The sequence below is a fragment of the Kwoniella mangroviensis genome (genome assembly GCF_000507465.2).
Source record: "Kwoniella mangroviensis CBS 8507 chromosome 1 map unlocalized Ctg02, whole genome shotgun sequence".
NCBI lineage: Eukaryota > Fungi > Basidiomycota > Tremellomycetes > Tremellales > Cryptococcaceae > Kwoniella > Kwoniella mangrovensis.
Window position 1 is genome coordinate 1,747,550 of NW_027062534.1, and position 27,307 is coordinate 1,774,856.

Sequence of the window (27,307 nt, forward strand, 5' to 3'; positions counted from 1 at the left end):
ATCTGGTTGTTTTCCCATTGCATTCTACTTTTTATCGCTATGCACGATCTTGCTTTTAGCACTGTAATCATGTTGTACTGTAAAGTTTGATGATGACATGCATGCCCTTGACGCTAAGCATTTTATTTACACTGATTGATAGGAATGCACTGTATTTGATATAATGAGTATCAACTACCAAGTGATACAAATAGACGCTATCACGATATCTCTTTCACATCTTCCCATTTTATCATCGATGAGAACCCATTCCTATACTTAACTTCCCTTGTTCCTCCATATAACATGGGGGTTTAATCAACCTTGGCTTTATCATTACCGGGTTGAGTAGCTCTATTAGGCAACTTCTCAGCCAGCTCGTCGATCCTCCTGAATTGATGATTGAATCGCGTAGGCAATAAGAAAGGTCTCAAGTCGAATCCTATACAGAGTGAATGCAAAGAGTCAATCAATCGCAGTTCGTATATTAACAGCAAACGGAAAGACATACGGTTATCATCGGGAGAGTATGATTCCTACAAATGCAATTTGATGACCATCAGCTGAAATCATGTCAAAAATAAACCAACAGCTGAGCCTTACCATATGAACAGAAGGTGTGAGTGTCGTCCTATCCATGATAAACAGAGCAATCAGTCTCATTCTATGGAGCCTTCCTGTATCAAGTAACAAAAGCTTACATCTTATGTCTATTGATAGCGTAGTTGAAGAAGAAATGCTTCACTTTCGTAGCGATCTAACGAATAACAAGGATCGTAAAGTTACAGACAAGTCAGTTGTCACTCTTTTGTTCGCGATACTATGATGGATACAACTCACCTCGACAGGGGATAAGAAGCTACCCCATTCCTGTACCAACTTCCCGAACATACTGTACGGACCGCATTTCTCTACTTTCCTTAATCTACCGTAGACTGACAACTCGTCATATGTCATTCCCATTTCGACTTCATCTGATTGGGCGACGTTATCTGATCCGATGGGGATGAGTTCTGCAGTAGGGATAGCATCGAGGAAGCTGTTATATCACGCTGTTTGTCAGCCTGCAGCTCATATGATGATAGATCTCATAATGGGAGTTGGATCCCTGTTATCACTATCGTCAGTCAACTCACCTTCTCAGAATTGGCAGATCAAATTTCACCTCCGCCCAAGCGATGAACTTCTTTAAATCGGTCTTACTGATTCCTCCGATAGGATTTACGTCGGCACTCGAACAACTAGATTAGTGAATTTCAGACATCAGCTTTGAATGCAGCAGATGACTTGACTGATTGGCGATGACTCGACCCACTCATATTTGGTATAATATCCTCTCAAACTCTCATCGACGTTCGCACTACCTAATACTAACAAACTACCAACTTTACCCCTGGTCCAAGGTAAGAGCTGAGCAAACATGTACGCTAAGACCATCCGTAAACGAGCCTATTTCGAGTAGTTCAGCTAGTATCGGACAAGGTATTTTGTCAGGGAGCTGATCTAGAAAATCACATACTTGGATATTCTGAAGAGCCAGATTCTCGGCTGATGAACCACCATGCACTGCGAACTGAGGTCTCTTACCAGTAACCAAACTGAAAATTCCCTTGACCGCAGAAACAGCAGTGTCCATATTCAGATCTACGTGATAACTGATCGACGATAGACGTATATCAGCTATAAACAGTGAAACGCCAATTGATTCGGGATAGCTCACCCTCCGACCGCTTCGGAAAGATCCTTAGCTCTCTTCCTAGTTTCGGGACTTGAGTGTTCGGTACCCATATAACAGGTATGGAAGATTCTCCCGGCAAATTCTTTGGGATCTGTAGGTAGGTACGAAGAATCTTCAGGTTCACCGGCAATCCGTCTAGCATCTGCAATGACTTGTTCATCTGTATCATAGCACACATCAGCTTGATCACCTCTCAACAAGCTATACAGGCGGGGAGCTAACCTCCTTTGCTTGCTGCGTCTGCTACCAATCTGCACATCGAGTGAACAATAACGGTAGTAGCGCAAGAATCGATACCTCCTGATAAGGGGATGAAATAACCTTGAGTTCTAGATCGTCGGAGGTAATCCCACAACCAACAAGCTGGACCAAGACTAAAACATGATCAACGTGGTGATCAGCTATTGAGCAATTGTGCTTACGGGATAATTGATTAACTCACGCGATTTCCTCTTCAGGGGTATGATAGACGACTTCCATAGATCCTTTAGTCTCTTCATCACCGACTCTTATCCCTTGACCACCATCCAATCTCGTATCCACGTAAACTCTTTGGTATGCCTCAGCTTGAGCGGATTGCATCCTTCTACTAGACGTGGTTCTATGAGCTCGGACCGCCCCAAGATCGACTGTAGCCGTGATAACTTCAACATCTGAAAGTGAGAACTGGGATCCTCTAGCAAGGATCTGTCCGTTCATGGCGATCAAAGCTGCTCCATCATAGTACAATCGATCTCCATCACATCCTTGTTGATTTGCGTAGAGGTAGATACCACCAAGCTGTATGATCACAAATTATGAGCTGATGTTTGGTCCAAAGGAGTCGAACAGCCCACCTTCATAGTAGCTTCCTTGATGAGATCGATCCTTCGGTTCAATTTTCGCAATTCATGATGACTTGCAGAAGAGTTTGTAAAGATCTCGACTCCGTCTAAACCCATAAGAATGTGAGGTCTGACGAGTAGAGCCGTATTCAGCTTACGTATGGATGCATCAGAATGAACACTCACGAAGCAGGGGTGAACAGTTCTTCACAAAGCTCAACTCCGATGACAGTATCTTCAGTAGAAACTACAGCATCTCCGAAGGGTACAAGCGACTGTGCTGGATATCAGCTTATGAACACTGCCAGCAGTCACAGAACTCACTTGTCCGGTCACATTCCTGATGATTCTAGGTAATGAATGTTGCTCGACTTGACGGTGTTTGTGCCAAGGGGTGAAATGTCGAAGCTCCCGCTGGCACGACAGAGTAATTAGCTATATTCATGAGGACGAGACTTTATCAATGGAAAGGCAGCACACATAATTACCATCATTTGCCATCCACATCTTAGGTCTGATCATCACTATCTTTCCACTGTGGATGATGACTCTACAATTGTAATTATTGTTTTTATGCTCAATTGGCCTGTCCTCAGAAGAATATCAGCTTCCTACCCTATGATTTCCCAGAGCAAGGTAATCACCAAGCTGATTGTAAGACCATCGACTCACATTCCGATATCGCATACGATATCTTGAGCTTCTTCACTTTGTAAGATCGTAGCTAATACTTCCCAAGAATGAAGGATCGTATCGCCTGTTCGTGTTCAGATCACTGTGAGCTATATCATTGATGAACTGCTTTGATCAATTGACTCACCTTCAAGGAAATGATCCAGACACCCATATCCTGGGATCTCCAGCTCAGGTCCAACTCTCAAAGTTGCGCCTCGGGATTTGGCGATAGCTATCGATTTGAGAATTCGTTTGCAGTTGCCCTAAGAGTGATCAATTGGCCGTCAGCTTGTCTTATGCTGCGGACGCCCGAATGGAAAAGCTAGCAGACCTCAAAGTCGAGAGACCATTGATCGAGCTGACTACGATTCAATGTTCATTAGCAGACAGGACTGATGAAGGAAAAGCCGGTGGAGTGGACACATACCATCTGTAGCAGATTACGGTTGTTAGCTTTCCATCCCCTTGCAATAGAAGGATGCGAGTCGGATAGCTTACGTTGCTACAGTGACAAGATGCATCTTGCTTCGGTCTTCTTGATTGATGATATGTCCTGTCTGTATATGCGGGGTGCAAGAAAGAAAGAGAGGGGAACGGACAGTTGATATCATTGACTTTCTTGACATCATCGATAACGGGTGGTCGAGTACTATTGGGTAACGAGCATCAAAAGTGGAGGTACGGGTAGAATGTTAGATACTTTCGTAATGAGACATTTGATCCCGTCCATAAGAAGTCCACTCGAGGTCTGCGCTCCAGGTCAAGTTGAACTACTCGCTCGCATCCGTCACAGTTGATCAACTCAGAGTCATATCACCGCATCGTGTAAATTGGCATCAACAGTAACTTGTCGAAACATCCCAAAATGGCAGAACAACAAGTCAACATAACAGACCTCGACCCAGTCCAATTGCAAGAAGTCAAAAAGCAATTGGATCAGGTGAGTTTTCACCTTTCACCTACCTTTATTTATCACTTCAGGTGGGATTGATCTGATTCTGATTTGGCCGAGTAGGAATTAGATCATTTGACAAACTCGTACTCTCAACTAAAACAAGCGCAAAGCAAATTCCGATCCTGTGTAGAGAATGTCAACTCCCTTACACCCAGTTCGAAGGGGAAAGAAATCCTAATACCGTTGACGAGCTCGTTATACGTTCCTGGCAAATTGACGGATACGGAGAATGTAGTAGTAGACGTTGGAACGGGGTATTATGTCAAGAAGGTGAGTCTTTCTATACTTATCATCACGGCTCCACAGCTTCCATGCCATCGTATCACTATCTTCCTTCTGCTGCTCGAATCCCCTGTCCCGTTTGACCATTCAATCTGATTATCAACGATGAATTCCCTCCGATTCCTGGCAAATCGTACTGACTCTACCTTTCTTACTTCCTCACAGACGAAATCCGAAGCTGCCCAGCATTACAACTCCAAACTCACTTTCGTACAATCCAATCTGGATACTCTCCAAAAGACGATCGAGAGGAAACAGGAGAACGTGCAGAGTGTCGTACAAGTTTTACAGATGAAGATGCAACAGCAGCAACAGCAAGCTGCAAAGGCATGATGGATGCTCGAAGTATCACGAGAGAGGGGGATTTCAATGTCATTGTATCTGGATTGAGGATCGAAAAGAAGAGAGAGACGAAGACCTGTACGAATAATATCATGCATTACATACCCATCCATTGTACAATCATAATGGTTGCTGAATACTTCTTCACGCAAAGGCCCTGTGGCGAAAAGACCTTTCTGTCGATATACGCATAAATACGATCTATATACCAGGCATGGCCACTTGCAACGTCCTTCTCATCCTCCAACTGATCTCGAGGAAATTCGGTTCGTTCTCAGGTGTGATCAGTCCATGTCGGATCAGGAAATCCACATAGATCAAGCCGCAATTGGGCTTCATATCTCCCGAGTGGAGAGCTTCGATCAATTCGGGTATTGTAAGGAGCTATACGGAAGGATTCCTTCAGCAAAGAGCTTCAGATATCACATTAATCAACTCACTGCAAATGACTCGACCTCATCATCGTGAGGTTTGGGCTTGATATATTCTGGTGAAGCCGAAGGCGGTAATGGTAAATCGTATATGTATTCGACCTCTATCATACGTGAATGTTGTTTGTTAGACTCACATCAGAAACATATATGAGATCATTCGAGAGGTCAGGACAACTCACCAGGCTGTAAAAACCCATCATCTGTTATATAGAAATAAGTAGCTACACCGCAATTCCTAATATCCATTGATCAATGTCAATTCGTCCGAGTATACTTCTGTTAAGGTGATAAGTAACAGTGGGAAGACCCAAACTCACTGTAAACGTTTTTTAACGAATTCCTCAGGCAAGCTAGCTTCTTCATCACATTCTTTAATCATCGTTTCTATAGGTGTTGATCCAGCTGTTATCCCACCAGCGACAGACTGTGACGAAGATTATAGCACATTAGTCAGCTGATGGATGTGCAGATCATGCCATGTTCACTGAAGAGACGCACATTATCTAATCTTCCTGGCCAGCTATATCAAATAACACAAACATCAGCATCGCTTGCATTTGACGGATCAAACTTCTTATTCGATAAACTCACGTAGCTTTCGTCTTACTTCGTCTAGGTACCCAGACTTTCATATCCCATCCTTCTCCTTCATAAGCTGCAAACGACATAGTCTGTCAGCATCATACAGGTCATATCGTTACATACGGTGGATAGCACTTACCAGTCATATGTACACCGAAAGTCGCTAAACCGAATAAAGCACAGGCTGCTCTTTCCAAATTGAACGCTACATTCTTGAACGTTCCAGGGCCTAGCATCAGTGGAGTTGAAGGAGAATTGTATCCAAGACCTGATGATTTGGGTGAAGCGTATATCGTGTAAAGCTCGTTCCTCCACCCTATTCATGATGAACAGGTAGATATCAACATATATTCAAAGCACTAAATATTACTGTGACGTATCACAGTACTCCGTCCACAGGAGACAGATGAATATGATGACCTACCAGCCAATGGTCCAGGGAACTTGCCTTCCTCCCTCCATTTACCCACCACTTCAGCCATAGCCTTACTTATCCCCTCTTTTCCTTTCTTGACCAATTCATCCTTGAAATATACGCAAATCACTTCCGAGTGGAAATCACCCGTTTCATCAGGTTTACCTGTACTTTCCTCAAAGTCCCATATACCCCTTGCAGTCTGCATCTCTCGGAGTACATCTTGACGAAGAAGTCCCAGGGGAGGTAGCCCATGTTGGAAGTCGGCGAGGGTGAGATGGAATGGGACGTAGGATTGGGATGATGGGGTGTGTGGGAAGTTGTCGACGACTTCGATCACGGGGAGGAGGGAGCGGATCATCCTGGTGGATAGTCGATTAAAGTCGGATCGGGAGGCGGAGTTGCGAGATATATACTGTACTACTATGCAGGGATAGACCTGTTCAACTGCGTTACTCGACGGAATGCATGATGGGCATGTCCAAAGGTGAGCCGACTGGGGCTCCACACCAAACCCCATCTACCGACTTCCAACTTACTCCTAAGCCAGCTCGCGTTCATTTCAACTTGTTTCAACCCATGCCAGACCTGCATCATCACCTTTTAATCTGATCGAACAATATTTCAAACTAGCTGCAGTCGATCGAGCCCACCACAATTCGCCCTGGAGGATTCCTAGGTTCATGCGATGCATTCGGAACAGATGAACTATATATGACTTATGACACGAATCATCCAACACAGAATATCTGACCGAAAAACATTCGACCAGTAGTGTTTCATTGAGAAGCGCAGTGTTCATCAACGTCAGCGCAATGGGATATCGTAATAGACTGATGAGAGGTATGTTGTCTATTTGATATGGCATACACATCGTGAGCTGATCTAAACCTGCGTGCTGAAATCATAGCGAACCATAGACTAACTCACTTGTTCGAAACATACGATACGAATTGATCGAGACATCGGAAGTTTCGAAAATGAGACCAAAAAAAGGAGGAAATCGGTTTCAGTCAGTCATTTCGGGGAAACATTTAGAAGTTTAATGAAGGTGAGATGTTGAGATCAGATGACTAATGATATCTGGCTCCTCATTTCTACACTTTCAGGAAAGCACAGAAGATACGGAAAGGCCTTGGTAATTCTTCCTGTTTTTAACGAGGACCGAAACTACAACATCGAACTGTAAGAATACGGGAACTCGCACTCACCTTGTGATTTATTCCGTACGAATCGAAATGACCCAATGAAGGTCTGTAATCGTAATCAGTAATCAAACTTGTCAGTATCGCTTGTCCCATCATTATCTTTTTCCCTTAGAACACCTTGACGGAGGGAATAAGGGAAAAGATCAGAGCCCTTTGTAGGTTATCTGCATATCATCCCTTCCGAAAAAGAAGCGATACGAAGAGAGTTAATTTTGACATCATATGATGAGAGGGAACATAAATTCATCGCCTCGACTACAAAGCACCTTACAAGACAGTAGGAAAACCTGAAGGACTTACCTTATCGGGACTGTATCTGTGAACGATAGGATTTAGCAGTCAGCTCAAATACACCGAGTTGTAAGAGTAGAGAAAACGACGAGGAGGTAATTCTTCAGCGCCATGGAAGTTGTGTTTGGTTTATCTTCATCACCGAAGTGAGTGAGATATGCATATATGTCATCATGATGAAAAGCTTAGGAGTGTAAAGACTAATGATTGGATCAAGTAGTAGAGCAAGCACTCACGAAGCATTTGATCAGTTGATGATATTATCGAGAATAGATACGAATCCAAAAAGTCCTACAGAGCTTCATTGGTCAGCGTTCATCATCAACATCAAAAACTGGGGAGCATTGAATCAAATTGACAAGAAAGCAAAAGTCATATAGAGTGTTCAATTAATTGGTTTTTCTTCAATCGCCACATTCAAGATGGGCGATACAGATAAGCCATACATTGTATAATCATGATTATGATGCGATGGATAGAACAGAGAACGAAAGAAGGTCGAACAGCGGAACACACTCACCTTAAGAGGGTTATGTATTGGCAAATCTTTATATGCAGGTAGCGGTCAAACGACATGAATCCGAGGAAGAGGGAAGAACCATCTCGTCAGCTCAACGTCATTTTCAGATGATAAAACCTGAATTGGGCAGTTATCTTTATGCGGTATCAAGGTAAGGATTTGAATATATAGTGGACATCAACGCGATATCACGAATAGCACAGTGAGAAAATCAGAGTTATAGCTTGGAGTGGAATACATCAAAAATAGCAACGGGGGAAGGATAAGTTAAGGAATATAGAGGATGATATATCGAAGAGAGTAATGTACTCACCAAGTCAACATGTTGAATGATAGTCCCCGCGTTACTACAACAGCGGATAAAGGTCAGCTATTACTATTCACAAGTTCAATAGAATGAACGAGAGAGAGAAGAAGAGAGAATGATCAGAATCTAGACAGTTTTAGATATACTCTCATTCGTACTTTCGTACGTCGAGAAATACACGCTTTTAAATAACCTTCATCATAATCGAGACAAGGAGTTGGAGAAGAATCTGATGATGTGAATGAGGACAAGTACAACTCACTGAATTCGTATAAGAGACGTCCGACTCGACTAATCAATCATTCATTGTGAATGACTAGATAATATGGAAAAAGCAGGAAGAAAACATGGATGTTGATCTGTCTTGTTCCCCCTTACATACGTACAGTACACCGTATGATGATGCATGAGGTATACATGTGAAAATTTGATGGCAAAATAAGAATACCTCGTGTAGAACAGCCAACAGAGCCCACACAATCAACAAAATACAACAGCATCATGTCCATCAATCAATCAATTTGGATGCTCTGCTATTATACTGCAACCCTAGAAGAGATCAAAGCTTAAAGGGAATGCTAAAATAAATCATCATCAGATCTTATCGTTCAACCAACGTCCTTTAACAAGAGGTCTTTGCAGTTCGCTTAATTTTTTACATGCATGACTACAGTGCTATAGTCGTGTGAGAGAAAGATTCACTGAAGTTGAGTGGCTTAGCGAAGCAGCTGACCTGACATCTTGTCGGATGTCAGGCTGATTCTCTCTTCAGTCGAGCTGTTTGGACTATCACCGTACTTGTTAGCAGGAAGAGATCCAGAAGGATCCACCGGATATCAGATTCGGTACGAGTACTGTACTGTGCTTGTGATTTCTCGATTTTGGTATCGTATCAGAGTCATTCAGTCTACGATGATTGATCAAAATCCTGGAACACAAGGTTGCAGCCCGCTTGCTGGAATATGTATCTGACACTATATGCATTTTCAATTTATTTATGTACAAGCATTGGGATGCAATCTGTAAGACCGAAAAAACGCTTTGTTTTCATTTCCAGAACAGAATAGCAAGAGCAAGAAAACAGGTGTTAACGCATTGATGGAGACCTTTTTAGCAGGTCTTAGCATAAGTGGAAGTATGTTCAGAGATATGTTGAGTATCGAGCGTTCCACCTCTCTTGACGTCCACGGGAGAAGTGGTACTCTGTCTTCTGTTGGCTATAGACATGTGGTACGATGGTCCAGCTCCGTTGAGTAAACCTTCGGTACTGTTCAACGATATCAGCTTAGGTCTGATTAGAATAGGGGACATGAGTTAAGAGAGATACGTACACTTGTATAATATCCAAGATGAGCTTTCTTGCTAAATCACCTGAGAGGGATTCTCGAACCACACATCGAAGGATCTCAGTATCTTCCTCAGCAGGTGGGAGGGGATAACTAGATCATTCTACTAATCAGTTGATGATGTTCCCAGAACACTCATTGCTTTGGTAGTTTGGTGTTAGAGAAGAATCTCCACTCACTTAGGTACGATCCACCCAATAGCTCTTAGTTGACTCTGAATCCATTCCTGTTTGACCCTAGGGTACTTCTCTTTGATCTCGTCACTAAACCTGAACGAGACGACTGGCAATCCCTCGACGTAGTAAGTGGGGTCATCGATCTCAGGAACATGACCATGGATAATATCGGACGCCGCTTTGGTGATGACAGGTGAGATGTTGGAAGCTCCTTGATTCTTGGCTCGGTGGATTTGTGACAAACATACAAAGTACCCTGAAGCTTCGAGCGCTCTGGAGATGAGTCGCGCTTTTGATAAGTTGTTCTCGTTGATTCGCTTGTATCCTGAGAAACCGAGATTGAGGACTGGCAACACGCATTGATAAGTGTTCAAATCTTGAGCATAGGTAAATTGCACTCACAATGGAACATTTGACTCAGCACGGGGAAAGCTGGTCGACTGAAGTTGAGGTTGAAAGAGTAGTCCGTCTGTAAGACACTTGGAGTCAACTATGTTCTATTCCTTCAATCAGGCAAAGACGATAGAGCTCACTTGACCGAGGTAGTGCAATTCAAAAATCAACTCTTTAGGCAGGTATTCTGCACTTCTCCAGATGATCCAACCGAGACCGACTGATGCGAGACCGTATTTATGGCCTGAGGCGTTGATCGAGTTTACTCGGGGTATTCGGAAATCCCATGCAAGTTGGGGGTACACGAAAGGTCTAAAACAGCCAAGTCAGCAATATTCCACATCAATCATTCCGATAGGCTAGCTCACGCAACGAAACCACCCGAAGCTGCATCCACGTGAATCGGAATATCTATGCCGGTTTCCTCTTGGTATTTATCCAATTCATCGGACATGCCTTGGACGGACTCAAAAGTACCGGTATAGGTGGATCCCATGATGCTGAATTTGATGTTAGTGATATACCATACAGCTGGAGAATACAGTACTCACACGAATATACCAATAGTGTTCTCATCACAGTATTTGATAGCTTCCTTAGGATCCATCACATAACCGGACTATATTGAGTGCATTAGCTTCATGATCGCATACACATGTTCAACGGGACATACCTTCTCGTGGACTGGTACCAGTTTAGCTTCAACTTCGAAATATCTATATGTAAAGACAAGTCAGAGATGTGAAAGAATCAGTGGGAACGAGATAATTGTCACTCACCTTGCAAACTTTTCCAGGGCGACTTGAGCTTCAGCACCCATTACAATATTCGGGCCGGGATTATGAATATCTTTGCCGGCAGCCTTCATCTTTTCCTATTCGTACGAACATAGAAAAAGTGTCAGATCGTATAAAATATTTCCTTGCAGAGTGATGAGTGACCTACCTGCCATCGTTTTTTCAAGGCCATACCTCCTAACATGATAGCTTCGGATGAACCGGTGGTGGCTGTACCAAGAGCGGTAGCATCTTTGGGCGCATGCCAGAGGTGTGAGATCATGGACTGCAGATGTACATTTATCAGTTTAGCACGAATGGAAGTCTTTGATCTAGTTTTTGACAATATGAACTCACGATACATCGTTCATGAATAGCTTGAGCAGCAGGATACTCATCTTGGTCGACAAGGTTCTGACACGGACAAATCAGCTAAAGCGCTAGATACAGATAGGCCGATACCAAGCGGAGCAGCTTATACACTTGACTCACCTTGTTGAGATTCTCATACATCAACCTGTTGCATTCGTCCGGTACCCAGGTGTTGACGAAACTATCTTTCCATGGATTAGCGAAATGCTCAAAGCTATAGGTCAAAGATTTATGCTCACCTTGCAAGGTTCATGTTGGGATTACCGTCTGTTCCGATGGTAACAAGTCAACCACAACAGCACATGTAGGTAAACGTCAAACAAGACTGAGGATCACTCACCCAAAAGCAACTCATCGTGCAAGAGTTGATATGATACCTTGGCATTTACACCGGTCTCAGGGATGGAGTAACGAGGTAAATCAACTTCGACATCGTATCGAGAGGTATAGGGGATATCGTAGAGAGTAGCTCTGAGACAAAAATTTGTCAGAGATGACCAGCAATCAGAAGTAAGATCATACACTCACTTTCTATCATGAGTATGCTTCCTCACGGGATGATCCCTGGATTCATTGATGATCTTCTCTGCGTCTACGTGTTGAGCCAAAGCCATTTTGTCTTGATTATGGGAGGTGTGAGTTGATCAAGTGAAGATAGAAGTGACGGGTAACAGTGTCGCTGGTAAGTACCTATTTATATCTTGTTATCTGTCTCCTTGGTTCTCGGACGATACGGTCTAGTCTAGTCTAGGCAGAAGAGAAGGTGATCAATGCGAGGCGATGCGTTGTAAAGTCGTGTTTGACTGTTGACTGTTAAGCGAGGATCCCTTTGGGTGGATGGGTCCTGTTTCTATCAATCGGGTCAAAGATATCAATGACGATGACTTGGGTGAACGTGTGTATCTTCGCTTCTTGAATAACAACGCAGTACCCGCATTTGTATCTCAGTACACAACTGCTCTCGCCCCTCATCGTCATCGTTCTATTTTCGGTTTCTGATATTGACTGATTTACCTCCACTTCAAGGGGAATTAACGTAATCTCGGCTGCAGTTTACCACGTGTTTCCCAAGCTATTCGATGAGAATGATCCTTTTTCTAAGCTGTAACAGACCTGATCGTTTGATCTCTTTTCATTTCATAGTGTCCGCGTCCTCTCTGCGTTTGGGGTGATCAATACTGAATGAAATGAGATCTCTATCTATACAATACAATGACATGAATTTGATCCCAACGAGGATCTCTACTGACAATAATTTCAAAAGAAAAATAACTCTCCCAATCAGCAAACAAAATCAAACAAAACAGAATAAAAGATTGTAATTGACCTAATCCTACTACACGACAGATAGGTGGTCTCACTGAATACTGAAAAAAGAAAAGGACAGAAAATATCAGCCAGTCGTCGATGAAAATATGGCCAAGCTAAATTTCAATCCACTGTGTCATACTCTTTCAATCATATTGACCTTCTCATCGTTCGTCTTATTGATGGCAATCGTATTCAACAATGCACCCCTTGATCATGAACACTCCACATTGGAAGGTCAGATGAACTCTAGATTCTGGTTATTGGTAGTTAATCAGAGTACTGATGCATCGACGGTCACATTCGATCGTCGTACGAACACTGATGGTAAACGACAATCTGATCTCACACAACCAGATTATCATTTAAGAAGATCGACAATTGATGAGCCAGAGGAGACATCCGTACTTGTGAAATCAGCGAGAAACGGAAATGATGGTGATGGTCGTCAGATTGATAAAAGGGGAGGAGGCTTACACGCGTATGGATTTGGGATTTGGGGATGGTGTGAATGGTCAAATGCAGATTGGACAGGGTACGCTAAATGTACGAAAAAAGTATTTTGGTCATTACCTAAATGTGCGGTACCTTCTTGGGATAGTATCGATCAGGTTATGAGGGATCTACCTAAGTGAGTGTATCATCATATCGTCATCTTCAATAGGTCGTATTGACGACTGAGATTCGATAGCGCTGTTACCAAAGCTACTTCAATTACAAGTTTCTTTCTACTGTTCGGTAAGTCACATATGCATAAATATACACCTCATCAGCTCATATCATATACACACGTACTAATACTGTCACAGCTCCCTTCCTGGTTCTCTCCTTCCTAATCCTCCTCCTCTCCGCTATCCGATTCGAGAAACCGTATCCCCCCTGGCCTGTCCCTCCCAAATCGCAATGGCCAAAAGGCAAAGAGATGCCTTCGAAACGAACACGAATAGCGTGGATTTTGAGGGATTGGCGCACCCACCTTATCTACTTTATGTTAATGTTGGTCTTTTGTCTACCCACAATCGTTACTGTTTTAGTTGGAAAGAGCGAGGTGAATGCGAATGGAGGGCTGAAAGCTGATACAGGTTATGGATTCATCTTGTAAGTGATCGAATGATAATTAAAGGAAAATCCAATGATGCTGATCTGAAGGATCGGTGATGAACAGCTTATGGGTAGCATGGGTATTCCTGATGTTCTCCCAGGGATTGTGCATGTGGAGATATGGCTTGGTATATAAGAGGAAAGAAAGGAGTAAGCAGTCGACTGGATAGATAGTCATGAGTTCAGGAATTGTTCATGCATGCCAGTCTGATGATCTGCTATCGCATTCATCGTCTAGAGGAACAGAACACTATGTGGTTCGTGTCTTGGTATTTCGTATTAACATCGATAAAGCAAGCGTGTATTTTGAATCGGCACACATTGAGACTGGTCGTTGAATCAGATCGTTTCACTTGGTTTGTCGTGTCATCCTTTATGACCTTTGTCTGAATATGTACTGTATCAAACCCTCCGATCCTTTCTTATGCTTGTCTACCAAGACAACATCAGAGTTTCGTATCATTGGATCAGTCATGATTCATAAGATGTCAGAATTATCTTTGAGATGAGTGGGAAGATATTCTGAATTGACTAGCCTTGCATATCATTGAGGTATAGTATAAAGCGCCTAATAAAGACTCAACTGTAAGAGTCCATATACTTCAACAGGTAAATCACTAGCATTCATATCCATACTCATAATGGGCCATCATCGTTCCCGTTCCCAATCTCATTCAACTTCCGACCGCCACCAGAACTCACCAATCAACCATCTAACTTGTATTCTCCTAACCCTCATTTCCACCTTGTTCCTGTTCTTGGTAATCCTGTATAACGTCCCCTTCTCATCTAGCGATACGGGTGGATTGGGAGATAGATTATGGTTGGTACAGTTGACTAGCAGAGGGACGGAATATGGTTTCGGTGTATGGGGCTGGTGTGAGTGGTCTACCAATAAAGGTGCCACGGGAGGAAGTTGTGTGAAGAAATCGTTTTGGGAGATCCCTGAAGATGCTGGAGGAGATTCTGTATCATCGCTTAATTTACCTTCGTAAGTCAAACCAAGTCCATCGTGATTTAACATGATATGGATCTCTACTTACCAAGTGGATGAATATTCTGTACAGGGAGATATCACAATCATTATCTATATCAGCGTTCTTCCTTGTATTCGGTATGCCTCCAATCTTATCTTGTATCTCTCAATTGAAAGAAGACATGCTGTAACTGATCAATCATTCCTGTTCTATGCTTCTCGTTGCGCCACAGTATTAATCATCTCCACCTCCTTCCTATTCAATCTCCTCATTGCACTCCACTTCCACTCTCCTTCCCAGCCATCAGCGAACCACAAGATATACTGGCTTCCTCCCCGTAAGATGGAATTTCGTACGTGGGTAGCATACAACCTACGTAATTTATGGTTGAGACTTCTAACTATCATTTTCATCTCCGCTTGGGGATTACCGGTATTGATCATTGGTGGGATCGGGATGGAGAAGATCAAGGGCGATGATGATGGGAGAGTCGAAGCAAAGCTAGGAAGCGGTTGGACCATGTAAGTGGACCATTCATCGGTTGCCACAGACGGGTATCGTCAATGTGATTAGCTGAGACTGCTTTTCTCTGTTATAGGTCATTAGTGGCTATAATCACTCTTGTACTCGTACAGATTAGTATTCCATTGGGAGGACTGTGGAATGATTCGAGACGATCTGGGAAGAAGCATTGATTGGGAATGAAGTGGGAAAATTAGTATTGATATGTGGTGTTAACGACTCGAAAACCTTAAAAAGACCTGACTCACATAGATCGTTAGTTGATATACAGTATCAGCTCCCCTGACACATACTGCTTCAACCTACTGTGTGACACGGCGTAGTTGATATCTAGTAATGAAGCATGCATTGTCCTGTATATGATTGATCTAGATGCGATTAATTTCCTAAGAGCCATCGAAATCCTCACCCTTACTTATCCTTCTTAGCCCTTTTAAGCATTTCTCGTCTTTTCATCCCGGCCTCCACTCCAATCCCACCAAACACCACTCCAACGCCTATCCATTGACCCTTCGTTAACTGATGTTCAAATACAACCACACTAAGTAACATCGTGAATAACTTCCGAGTGACTGTAACCATGACTAAAGTCAAACTACCGAAATGCTGGATAGTCTCAAATATGAATAGTTGCCCTAATCCACCTAAGAGCGCATAGGCCAGTAGGGGTGATAGAACGGTTGGATGAGATAGGATGAACGATATACAGTTGAGTATTTCGGGTTTGGCGAAAGATATTGGCATGGTAGATTGAGAGGGGGAAAGGGGGAATGGTAAGTGAGTCAAGAGCGATAAGGGATGAGCAGGAAGGGGAAGTAGTAGTAAAGGAAGAAGGAGAAGTTGGGTGAAGAATGACATGAAGAACATCATTTGTTGGCCTGAGAAATGAGGATAGGTTGAGAAGAGTTGATCTTGTGTGGAATTGGTAAGACCGTCTATGAAAAGACTGAAAGGGTCAAAAATTTAGCGACAGAGCAGGTGATAAACACATTGATAATCTAAGTTTTGTGATTTGCACATGTCAAAGTCGTGATACTCACTTTACACCCAATAACCAAAGTCCCCATGCACTATCGTTCCCGCCCTTCTTCTTCTTCCCACCTTCGGCTAAAAGCATGAACAAGCTTATACCAACAGTGACAAGTGCCACTACGACGTATTTGTGAGGCGAGAATCTGCGTCGGTATAGCAAGACGTTGAGGAGCAGTACTGGGATAAGTTTACATGACTAACGAGTTACATCCGACGATCAGCACTCTTGATATCCAGGCAGTATGATGGTTGGACCCACGACTCACCTTCCCTAATACCATGGTAGGATATGATATATGCCGCAAAGCTAAAAACCCAATAGGTCCAGCTAAAGTCTGGAAAAGCGATACCTGCAATAACAAAGCGGGCAAACTTTTCCTCCATGATTTATTCCCTATCTGCTTCTTTCTATCTGATGAAGCATGTCCATTCTGAGCGATCTTCGAATTGTCTTTCTCATTGTCATTACTATTTTGCTGTGTCCTCTTTTCAACTGCTTTTCCACTACTATCCGAAGTGAACAAAAGGTCAAATCCTATTATCTTCGATAGATTCTTATGCAGATTACCCGCCCTCCAAGCGTTGAATAGCAAGTAACATAATGCTGATAAGGACGACGCTACTGCCTGAGCGTAATTTAGGAATAGCGAAGAAGGGAATTTGTCGCCTTTTGTAGGGTAGTCGACGGGAGAAGTATGCGGATGAGGGGATGTAGAGGGGAACGGAGCTGATACTGAATTCGAATCGAGCGATCAGCATTGATCATGACTGTCTATCATACCGGTCCATGAAATGACAGGACAAAGGGATAATATCGGTTTGCGGGATGGAAGGAAAGTGCAACTCACGTCGTTCTTGCGCTATGGCCCAGAGTAGAAAAGCAGCATATACACCTGATATACAGATACCAAGTCTAAAGGGGGATTCATGTCAGTTGTGTCATGTATACAGAGTGGTCTGGCCGGCAACTTACCTAAGGACACCCATCGTCTTTCACACCAACAAGAAATATGAGAGGATGTTGGTAATACGGACGTCGAAAGAGTCGCTGAGGTGTTTGCTTGTTGGATTTTCACTGTGACGTGTGTTGCACGAGTGAGAGTACAGGCTCGCTAGACTATAGCTCTCTTTGAGATCGGGTGATATCTTGTACTATTGCCTTGTCTATGAGAATGGATGTCAGAATTCTTTTCGAAAAGTCAAATTCAATCAAAGCGTTTGCTCAACTCTGAAACGCGTTCGGCTTTTGGCTCCAAGTTCCACGTCACAGTTCAACCACGTTTCAGGTTCAGAATCCTTCGGTGGGAGACACAGTCGCAGGTGCCAGACGATGATATGAAGCGCATCAAGGATCAAGCGTGATCGCCACAGCTACAGCATCCACAACGTTGTCCCTGCCAATTCTATGATCATTATGTGTCAAGACCCTCTTCCCATCGTAGTACAACGGTTCCCAGATAGATGTATATGCTTACTCGGAGATATCCCAAACATCCAACAAGGCACGGTCCATCCTTGCGGAACAACAAAATCAATTCAGTTCAGTTCTGTGAACAGGTTCCAAGATCAGAGCAACAAACTTAGACCATAGACGAGTCATGCGCCGTAAAGATCTAGCAGCCTTCAGGAAGACGATGAAGGGGATGCATAGAGTGAGGTCAGGCTTTGGAGCGTGCTTGGAATGTCGATGAGTCGGGTTCCTCTATCATGTCCCATCCCGCAGATATGATGGTATGATGATATGAAACGCACAGATCCCCTGTATGGATATATGATCGTGATCATCCACTGAATGTAATCTGTGTGCAGCCCATACTCGATTTGCCACTTGCAATCTATCATCTATCTATTTTGTTTTTAGCTTGTTGCCATTAACCATTTGAGTACCCACATACCCATCACCAGAAGAGTACATTTTTCCAGTAGGGGTGGGACTACGGCATGCATCCAACAGCTTTCATCGTATCATGTCCGACACAATCACCATCACTGTGGACATCCCTCAACTTGGACCTATAGAGGTAGAATTACCAACGGGAAGTACAGCTCAAGATGCAATTGATTTAACCTTTCTGGAATTCGAAGAGCGATACGGAGAGGAAAGGCTTGTCGAGGCCTTACATGACGAAGAGGAGAACGATTTGTCATGGGAAGGTGAACATACAGGTGATGAATGGAGATTGAAGGAGAGGAGGGAAAGGGAGACTGGTAAATGGTGGGATAAAGAAGAGATCTTGAATTATCGAGATGGTCAGTTGTGTGATACGTTTCAATACAAATGCTAATATCATCATCAGGTTTACTGGAGCCCGAAGATGTACTTACACACTCTGTAACGTCGTATACTCTGTCCAAACCTCATACTCCTATCCTTGCAATATCTCTCACTTTACCCGCTACCACTTCGACAATTCCTCTCCTCACTTATGCGCTTGTCCACCAAACCACATCTTTCCTCGATATCCTATCAACCTTAGAACATGAGCTCGGCCTACCAAAGACCAGTGATGATCTGCTGGGACCTTTATCTACTCGACAGACGACCAACCGTTCAAGATCAAGCTCGCTAGTCGACCATACAGAGACCCGAAAAGCCACTGGAGAGAACGTACGATGGAAATTAGCTGTGGGAGAGCGGACTCTGGATCCCAAGGATTACGTGTTGAGCTTAATCCGGGGCCGAGGGATAGATCAGATCCAAATGAGCCTGGACGAAGATTGGCTGTTTGAGAAGCGAAAGGATATAGATGAAAAGCGACAGAATGCTTCAACAGAGGTTGAGTTTGAATCACCGAAATCAACCTTGAAAGCATCGACTTCTCAGCCTCAGGGACTCGATGCATCAACCTTATCTAAGAAACCCCGACATGCGCAAAGTAATAGCTTGTCCGAGCTATTCTCGACTTCTACCCCTCAGCCGTCTTCTTCAACGACTTCTGATATCGACGGACTACCCAACGGCAGCTCCCGAGACCACCGCAAAGGGGACAATGTAGAGCTTTATCCAGTAAAGAGCAGAGATGGGAAATTTATGCATATATCTCGACCTTTAGCTGTAATTGAGGGAACTCCAGCGCTACCTGAAGATAAGAGAAGCAGTCTCAATCCGCCTTTGAATGGTGATGGCGAAGTCGAGGTGGAAAAAGAGATGAACGCTGACAGCTGGGAGCACTTGTTGGTAAGTCACAACCACAACAAAGCGGTGAAAGGTCAGGTGAAAGTGTAGTGACTTATTAACCTCAATAGGACGATCTGAATCTGCATGGAGACAAGCCAGAAGCCATGTCATCGCTCTCACCATCTCGCAAAGCGTACCTCCTTGCTCGACATCGTCAAGGTACACCTGCTATACCTTCCTCTCCTCCACCCGTTCAAGCCATCTCCCCACCTAGAGCAACAACCTTCATATCTCTTTCAACTGGTACAAGTGCCGGAATCTCTCGTCTTTTACCGCAACTCACTGGTTCGTCGTCAGGTGGAACGGGCTCTACACCTACTACGCCTAACAGAGGCAAGGAAGGAGGTTGGAAAAGATTCTCCCTCGTTGAGCTGGGTGTATGGAACAGTGAAAATGGCTCACAAAGCGATGATCATCTCAGTACGCCTCTGGCAGCCGGCGAGGAAGATGTCACTACCCCTAGAGCCGAGCCAAGTGCAGCCGAGAAAGCTCTAGGAGAAGTAAGCGAGATAAGGCCCATGGAAAAGCAGGTGACAGGTGGACTGTGGTCGTGGTGGACTGGAGCCAACAAAGCGGAGGAGGGCACTCCTGCCGGGTACGTCGAAACTCTCAAACACTCGTGAGTCAGCTTCTCTGCCCGTGACCCATCTAATAGCTGATGGTTTGATCAGGAGGGAAAACCCCCAATTACTACTCAAGCATCTTCTGTCGCTTCGAGTTACTCTATCTACCGTCAAATTATCCTGGATCAACGAATTTATCTTAATTGATGGTCTGACAGCCATATCCAGTTTATTAGAGAAGGTCGCTAGAGAACCTAGACAAAAAGGTGATATTGGAGAACAAATCATAACGGAAATAGGGAAATCATTGAGGGTTCTGATGAATACCGATGTGGGTTAGAGTTTACCTGCCCATCTCCTGTAGTTGTTACTTGATAATAGGAGGACAAAATCACTGAATGTCCTTCATTCAGGTCGGATTTAACGCTACTCTGTGCCATCAAACTCTGCTTAACAACACCGTCCTTTCTCTCAGAACACCCTCTTATCGAATTAGAAATCAGATACTTGATCTGCTTACTGCCATGGTCACACTTTCCCCGGACAACGAGTCAAGATCTGTTTTGGATGCACTGTCGGAATTAAAGCCGTTGAACCAAGACAAGTACCGCTTCTCTTGGTTTGTCGAAAGTATACAGCCCGTTCAAGACGAGGAAGAGATTCAAGGCGTGTGGGAATGGCGTACCGGTGTAGTAGCGCTGTGCAGCGCATTATGCAATGCCAGTGAAGAGGTCGAGGAGCGACTTGAATTGAGAGGCGAGTTGAGAAGACGTGGATTTGTGAAGACGCTTCAAGTGAGTCTCTTCTATTTGCTTCTAAAATCGGCAACTGTGACTTATACTGTATATAACTGTATGACAGGATCTGGAGATGTGCGAACCACCTTCAAATTTCTTGAAACAGTGTACGCATTATCTGGATGACCAAGAGGACGATCTAATGGAATTCAGAGAACTATTCCTTGGTGAAGTCCAAAATGCTGATCTGGCCGTGGCTGTCGGAAGATTACTGAGTATAGTCGGCGGAGACCAAGTGAAAGGTCTGGTAGGCGTAATTGAGGAAGTGGCAGAGATCGCTAGCACTCCATCAATAAGGTGAGCTCTGCAATTTCTCTGCGAAAGACAGGCTAGTGAACCTAATCGTCTCGTATGTTATAGAGATATGGTCGGTTCCATTTTATCCTGTTTCGCTGGACATCTTTCTAGACTCGATGATCTGTAAGGCAGCTGAAAATCGAACCAACGTTGCGGATGTGCAGCTGATATCCTGTTAGATCGGTAGATTGGTCTGTCTTACTGCGTTCGTTTCTTGTTGATCTGAACGACATATTGCCTTCTCGAGGGGAAGGCTCAAATGGCATTACTGAAGGAGCTTTGATCGAATCGTTCGTCAGAGAAGTACATGCTCTACAGTCTCAAGTGAAAATTGTGGAAGATCGGAATCAACTCCTCGAGAAACAGGCAGAAGGGCAATCCGCGGAATTGATGGTGTTGAAAGAGCTAAATGGGGACAAGTATGATGGAGAGGTGAGTGAAAACGGCATCGCCCGAATGGAAGCTGGCTGACATCATGGTATTTTTGGCGCAGGGCGTGGTTCACCATCTGGTGGTGAAAGAAAAGGAAATAAAGAGGCTACAAGTTGAATTCCAAGCTTTGAAAGAGCGGATCGGTCCTCAAAAAGATGTGGGTTAATCTTCGTAGGCATCCAGGCCGCTCGCTGACCTGTGCTCATTTCGCAAGTTCGGAGTCAACACTGAAATGCGAGATAGGGAAAGGTTGAGATTCGATGCTCTTATGGAGGAAGTGAGCGATCTTAGGAGGAAGGTAAGTCATGCTAGTCTCTCACCTCGAGAGATATCGGAAATGAAAACTGATGCCTGATCCAGGTTCATGTTGGAGATGAGGCTCTTTTTGAAAAGCAGAAAGAAGTGGACTATCTTGAACGAGCCATCGAAACTATACAATCTCGCTTTAAGATTCAGACTCAACACTGGGATGAAGACGCGAAAGTCAAGGTCAAGTTTGATGCGGATTTTATCGTGGATCAGGCTGTCAAGAATTGGACGCAACAGGAAGAAACGATCGAGATTCTGAGGAAAGAAGTGGAGCTGCTCAATAAATCAAAGCAAAGACTTGAAGAGTTGGAGATCGTAACCTCAAATAACATGAATATCAGTCCCCCGGATCCCAGCAATGCTCGTTGTACGCCACCAGCACCATCTCCTCCTGCTCCTCCTGCTCCTCCTGCTCCTCCTGCTCCTCCTGCTCCTGCTCCTGCTCCGCCTCCCCCGCCAGCTCCTGCATTATCAATCGCGGCGTCGATACCTCTTCTGAACCGGTTACGGTCCAAGACCCACCACCCCTTCTTCCACTGTTCTTCCTCCCCTCCACCTCCGCCATTCCGGCCCGACCACCCATCTCTTCTCCTCCACCACCACCGCCTCCTCCGCCTTTGGCATCCCTCCACACATCTCACAACATGCCTCCTCCCCCTCCACCGTCCTTGCCAACCTCACAGGCTCCTGTTCCTCCTCCTCCTTCGTCCGGTGTTGGTCCCTCAAGAGGGTTCAAGCTACCCGCTAGTGCGAACCCTTTACAACCGAAACTAAAGGTAAGTCTCTTTTCCAAAAAAAAAAAGACCGGATAAGGAAAACCAACCAGCTGATCTTGACTGTTTAGCCATTCTTCTGGTCCAAAATGCCTTCCTATGCAGTAAAGGACACCATTTGGACATCTCTTCCCGGATCAGAAGATCTTGATCTAGATTTCCATGACCTTAATGAGGTCTTCTCAGTCGACAGTGGTGCGAAGAAGATGGATAAAGGGAAAGGGAAGGGTAAAGAGGTAGTAACGGTCCTGGACATCAGTGAGTACCTCATGAGTGGTCTTAGTCGCGATGCTTATAGGAACTTCCGATCGTACAGCGCGGTCGAATAACATTGGTTAGTCGCCTCAACGAATCTTGTCCTGATGAGAAACAAGCTGATGTCCGTGTTCAGGAATCATGTTGACGCGATTACGACTGTCTCCATCCAAGATACGAAGAGCTATCATAGAAGTGGATGATGATCTGCTGGATATGGATGATCTTGCGACGTTGAGTCGGATGCTGCCTACTGCCGAAGAGGTCAGTCATCCCGCTTCCCCGAAAGGTCTGATAACGCAGATTGTATAGCTGATTTGATTCGATCCAGGTCGAGAAGATCCGATCGTTCTCCGGAGATATATCGAAACTCTCCAAACCTGATCTATACTTTAAGGAGGTCAGTCCTGCTATATTACCTTGCTTGAAAATATCGTCAACTGATATTTCTCATATTGATAGATATCTTCCATACCGAATTTGAAGCTCCGACTTGAGACTATGGTATTCAGGAGGAAGTTCGAAATGATGTTGAATGAAATTATGCCTGACTTGATGATACTCAAAAATGTAGTCAAGGAGCTGAGAGGAAGTGACAGGCTGAGAGAGGTTCTCAAGGTGAGCATTAACATAATGAACAACTTTGTAATAGCTGTTGAGCATGAGCTGACGCTAAGGATGTGGCAGATCGTATTGGTTTTGGGTAATAGATTGAATGGTGAAACGTTCAGAGGTAACGCAGCGGGATTCCAGCTCGAAGCGTTGTTGAAGGTGAGTTAACGAAATGCATTCGGATTATCTCCGTTATTTGTGAGGTAGTGAGAGAACGTGATGAGCTAATGGTATACCTCGGACTCAGATGAAAGATACTCGCACGGCCAAAGGTTCAGGTTGCCCAACGATGTTGCATTACTTGGCCAAGATCCTACTGAGAAAGAATCCCGATCTGGTAATATGGGGCGAGGACGCTCCGGCTTTGGAACCAGCAGCGAGAAGTAAGTGATCGTTCATTCTCTTCCTTCTCGGATAGTCTATACCATGGACAGAACACAAGAAGATGCTGAATGTTGGAATGCCACCTAGTCGTTGTATCAGAACTTGCCTCATCAATCAACGAGATCTCATCCTCTCTTGAGGCAGCACAATCGTTCCTTCCTTTGCTTTTTGCTCAAGACAATCTTCATGATATCCTCAACTCATTCTTATCGGAGACAAGTCCAAAGGTGGTTCAACTCAAACTCACATACGAAGAAATACGAACAGATATCATTGGCTTGTTAAGGTACTTTGGTGAAAAATCAGAATCTGAAAACGATGTTGAGCGTCTGTTAGGTTTGTTATCTAGCTTCTCAAGAAGTTTGGAAATCGCTTCTAACGAAGTGAGCATAACGATGTTGAAAGAGCAAAATACTGGTACGAGCGTATCTACCACCATCTCACATACTTCTACTTCGGTATCGACGTCCTCTACTATACAAGGATTCCCTGATTCATCTCCACCTCCTAAGATGAGAAAGCCTTCGATAGAAACCATATTGAAACGTCACGAGAGATTGGGAAGTACGATCAAACGTGGACAGGTTGACGAAGCTATCAGGACTTTACATTCTGGTAAGACTCTAAGGAAGGAACGGAGACAAGGAAATATGTCGACTTGGGGTACTTTGGACGTACGAACGGGGACGCTAGGAAGGAAGAAAAGTCAAGGATCGGATGATAGAGTGAGATTGAGTAAGATGTTCCTGGATGGTGGGGTGGGTGGCAGTGTCAAGGGAACTATCGGGAGTAGATCGATTAGAGGATGTTCAGAAGGTCTATGATTGAACTTTATCGATCCCTCACATGACCATGACGAGACGAAATTGCACATGTACCACTGGTGAGCGCTTCGCGGCTTATGCCTAGTGGGATGAAGGGAAACTTATAGAGCTAATGCTCCCTGTTGAGCTTCTTAGTGTTGAATATAATGCTCCTTTTATAGAGGTTGAATTGCATATCATAATGCATATCCATCGTCATCGCAGACTACTTTCTACGTTTTTTATCTTTCTCCCTATCCCTGTCGGACCTGGATGACCTATGTTTACCTGCTCCCGATCCCGATCGTGATTCTGATGATCTCCCAGAAGAACTTTGCCTATCTCTATCCGACCTCCCCGATCCCGACCTCGACGAAGATGCGGCACTGCCAACTCCCATAAGCCATTTAGCATACCACGTATCGGCTCGCTAATCATAAACAGGATAATCCATTAATCAGCTTTTCTCCAATGCCACTAGTATGATCTCGATAAGTCAGACTTACATGTCTCTTTTCTGTCTTTTTCGTCATAAGCATAGCGAACCACCAACCAGTCATCCATAGGAAGTAGGTCGGGATATAATACTGGATCAATCCTATCACAGATATTATACCTGGTATGGAGATACTCTCGATCGCACTGATCAAGTAACGCCATGACCATATCGCCATGGTACAATGCCAGATCTTCATTTGTCGATAAAACCCCGATGAACTTTCTTCTTTGGATATGAATGGTTGACCTAGGGTGTTTATCGTTGAGAGAGATAGAAAAGCCCAGACTAGGATGTAACATGCCATTGAACCAAGGTAGCCTATCCAACTGTCGGACAGGAATGGGAATCATTAGTGGCTGACGCATACGCACACGCAAATGGAATAAGGAGCTTACAACAAACCAGCTGTGATTACTCCAGCAAGTATTGCCTATAATGATAAGATACACGACTCAGTTTCGTGAGAACAATCTCACTCAGTCATAAAACATGTAAGTGGGCATTGGAACTCACCATATTCTGACTATTCTCACCACTCATCGAATCAGGTATCATAGCACTAATCATCATCGAAGCCCCTCCAAAGAACGTATCGCACAATAGACTAGCTAAAGTCTGATCGGGCGAGTCTTTGAATGGTGTGATAAATAGTATGACGGGTAGGAAGAAAGACCATAATGCACCGAAATGATAATACGTCTGGAATAAGAAATTCGGTATGAGCTGTAATGCCGATACTATCACGAAAACTGTCAAGAGTGATTTGATCTTTGGAGCTCTTCGACTGCTCTCAAATCCCGCTTTTAGCTCGTCCAGGCCTGTGCCGAAGAGGAAGAGGAATGAAAGCCAGCGGGAAACGAAATCGAGTGGCCATTGCAAGAGGGGTATGAACCTAGATCGGAAAGTATGATGTGTTAAGAAAATTAATCGCTAGATTGGATATAGATTGACCAAATCATAGGTTGACTATGATGCCACTTACGATTGTATTAAACCTAAGGCTATGATAAACAACAAGAATTTACTAGGTTTATTGGGTAGACCAAATTTACCAAGGAAAGTCTTATCTGCAAATTCGTAGAAAGTTGGATTATATCTTCTAATCGTTCGATCCAGTTCTCTTTCCTACACACCCATACAAGTAAGAGATAGTCAGTAAGATTCAGATTAGATCCTCAAACCGTACCCAGAATATGCATAAATGATAAATTATCAGTATCCAGAAGGGAACATCAACGAGGTAAGGAAGGACTCAGCTCACCCCGCCAAATAAATCAGCCACGGAATCATATGCTTTCCCAGCACCTTCGCCAACAGTCTTAGCCGTATCGTTCACTCTTCTCTGAGCATCTGAACGATCACTCTCTCTTCCTCTTGAAGATCTCTCCCGATCACCTTCACGACTTGTCTTATGTTTCCTACTGCTACTACCATGTCTACCGGAAGAACGATGACCGTCCTTCTTGTCGTACCCCATGCCGTTCAAGTTTCATTCAGTTAGATAGAATTTGGGATTAACACGCTTGAAATTAATAACATGGCCAAGAGGTGACAATTCAATTATGGAAATACCAAAGCGATGTACAGTTGCTTCAATCCTGTCCATTTCAATATGGACGCCTATATATGTATTGGACCATGAAAGGAGGTCTGAACAAAGGGAAAGACATCGTTGAGCTTGTCGTTCGTTGTAACCTCACATATACCTTTGAATGTTGACATATCCTTGATGTCTACTTATACGTGTTGTAAGTGCATGTATCTATGTGAGATACCGCAGCGTTGCATGTGCAATCAATGCATAGATTTCCAACCTGATTTACTTTATCATAGAATACACAGACATACAA

At 44.0% G+C, this 27,307-nt stretch overlaps 9 protein-coding genes across 9 annotated transcripts; 4 read left to right on the forward strand and 5 right to left on the reverse strand.

Annotated features, from left to right (window-relative positions):
• Positions 1 to 293: 293 nt before the first annotated feature.
• I203_105759 (NAD+ synthetase) lies at positions 294 to 3,737 on the reverse strand (the record flags this gene model as incomplete). Its single annotated transcript, XM_019144911.1, has 19 exons — positions 294 to 421; positions 491 to 515; positions 583 to 610; positions 681 to 736; positions 820 to 1,018; positions 1,116 to 1,220; positions 1,295 to 1,428; positions 1,499 to 1,634; positions 1,700 to 1,877; positions 1,940 to 2,091; positions 2,160 to 2,497; positions 2,554 to 2,671; positions 2,728 to 2,816; positions 2,866 to 2,955; positions 3,022 to 3,127; positions 3,214 to 3,298; positions 3,362 to 3,479; positions 3,548 to 3,578; positions 3,715 to 3,737. 19 exons carry the CDS (start codon positions 3,735 to 3,737, stop codon positions 294 to 296), a joined length of 2,139 nt encoding a protein of 712 aa, XP_019006246.1.
• Positions 3,738 to 4,081: 344 nt separating this feature from the next.
• On the forward strand, positions 4,082 to 4,786 carry I203_105760 (prefoldin, alpha subunit; the record flags this gene model as incomplete). Its single annotated transcript, XM_019144912.1, has 3 exons — positions 4,082 to 4,156; positions 4,232 to 4,441; positions 4,619 to 4,786. The coding sequence occupies 3 exons, from the start codon at positions 4,082 to 4,084 to the stop codon at positions 4,784 to 4,786; spliced, it is 453 nt and encodes a 150-aa protein (XP_019006247.1).
• A 210-nt stretch (positions 4,787 to 4,996) lies between these two features.
• On the reverse strand, positions 4,997 to 6,587 carry I203_105761 (uncharacterized protein; the record flags this gene model as incomplete). The annotated part of the gene is made up of 8 exons (XM_019144913.1): positions 4,997 to 5,179; positions 5,236 to 5,330; positions 5,409 to 5,464; positions 5,547 to 5,653; positions 5,728 to 5,749; positions 5,821 to 5,884; positions 5,951 to 6,127; positions 6,236 to 6,587. The coding sequence occupies 8 exons, from the start codon at positions 6,585 to 6,587 to the stop codon at positions 4,997 to 4,999; spliced, it is 1,056 nt and encodes a 351-aa protein (XP_019006248.1).
• Positions 6,588 to 9,662: 3,075 nt separating this feature from the next.
• On the reverse strand, positions 9,663 to 12,229 carry I203_105762 (glutamate decarboxylase; the record flags this gene model as incomplete). The annotated part of the gene is made up of 15 exons (XM_019144914.1): positions 9,663 to 9,819; positions 9,884 to 9,991; positions 10,078 to 10,420; positions 10,477 to 10,543; positions 10,608 to 10,779; positions 10,836 to 10,967; positions 11,019 to 11,086; positions 11,141 to 11,183; positions 11,247 to 11,341; positions 11,413 to 11,529; positions 11,601 to 11,657; positions 11,736 to 11,796; positions 11,855 to 11,882; positions 11,956 to 12,086; positions 12,144 to 12,229. The coding sequence occupies 15 exons, from the start codon at positions 12,227 to 12,229 to the stop codon at positions 9,663 to 9,665; spliced, it is 1,665 nt and encodes a 554-aa protein (XP_019006249.1).
• Positions 12,230 to 13,030: 801 nt separating this feature from the next.
• Positions 13,031 to 14,194, forward strand: I203_105763 (uncharacterized protein; the record flags this gene model as incomplete). Its single annotated transcript, XM_019144915.2, has 4 exons — positions 13,031 to 13,554; positions 13,615 to 13,661; positions 13,733 to 14,021; positions 14,089 to 14,194. 4 exons carry the CDS (start codon positions 13,031 to 13,033, stop codon positions 14,192 to 14,194), a joined length of 966 nt encoding a protein of 321 aa, XP_019006250.2.
• A 471-nt stretch (positions 14,195 to 14,665) lies between these two features.
• I203_105764 (uncharacterized protein) lies at positions 14,666 to 15,696 on the forward strand (the record flags this gene model as incomplete). The annotated part of the gene is made up of 4 exons (XM_019144916.1): positions 14,666 to 15,015; positions 15,092 to 15,138; positions 15,234 to 15,522; positions 15,600 to 15,696. The coding sequence occupies 4 exons, from the start codon at positions 14,666 to 14,668 to the stop codon at positions 15,694 to 15,696; spliced, it is 783 nt and encodes a 260-aa protein (XP_019006251.1).
• Positions 15,697 to 15,934: 238 nt separating this feature from the next.
• Positions 15,935 to 17,542, reverse strand: I203_105765 (uncharacterized protein; the record flags this gene model as incomplete). Its single annotated transcript, XM_019144917.1, has 5 exons — positions 15,935 to 16,469; positions 16,564 to 16,751; positions 16,822 to 17,288; positions 17,404 to 17,468; positions 17,529 to 17,542. 5 exons carry the CDS (start codon positions 17,540 to 17,542, stop codon positions 15,935 to 15,937), a joined length of 1,269 nt encoding a protein of 422 aa, XP_019006252.1.
• Positions 17,543 to 18,522: 980 nt separating this feature from the next.
• On the forward strand, positions 18,523 to 24,979 carry I203_105766 (uncharacterized protein; the record flags this gene model as incomplete). Its single annotated transcript, XM_065517834.1, has 20 exons — positions 18,523 to 18,805; positions 18,853 to 19,733; positions 19,802 to 20,352; positions 20,405 to 20,627; positions 20,710 to 21,090; positions 21,158 to 21,390; positions 21,454 to 21,513; positions 21,570 to 21,822; positions 21,884 to 21,979; positions 22,037 to 22,120; positions 22,183 to 22,498; positions 22,648 to 22,907; positions 22,976 to 23,162; positions 23,221 to 23,238; positions 23,296 to 23,423; positions 23,491 to 23,559; positions 23,622 to 23,777; positions 23,847 to 23,930; positions 24,019 to 24,154; positions 24,243 to 24,979. 20 exons carry the CDS (start codon positions 18,523 to 18,525, stop codon positions 24,977 to 24,979), a joined length of 5,136 nt encoding a protein of 1,711 aa, XP_065373138.1.
• A 205-nt stretch (positions 24,980 to 25,184) lies between these two features.
• I203_105767 (uncharacterized protein) lies at positions 25,185 to 26,934 on the reverse strand (the record flags this gene model as incomplete). The annotated part of the gene is made up of 6 exons (XM_019144919.1): positions 25,185 to 25,388; positions 25,465 to 25,783; positions 25,853 to 25,887; positions 25,971 to 26,349; positions 26,440 to 26,582; positions 26,719 to 26,934. 6 exons carry the CDS (start codon positions 26,932 to 26,934, stop codon positions 25,185 to 25,187), a joined length of 1,296 nt encoding a protein of 431 aa, XP_019006254.1.
• Between the last annotated feature and the right edge of the window lie 373 nt (positions 26,935 to 27,307).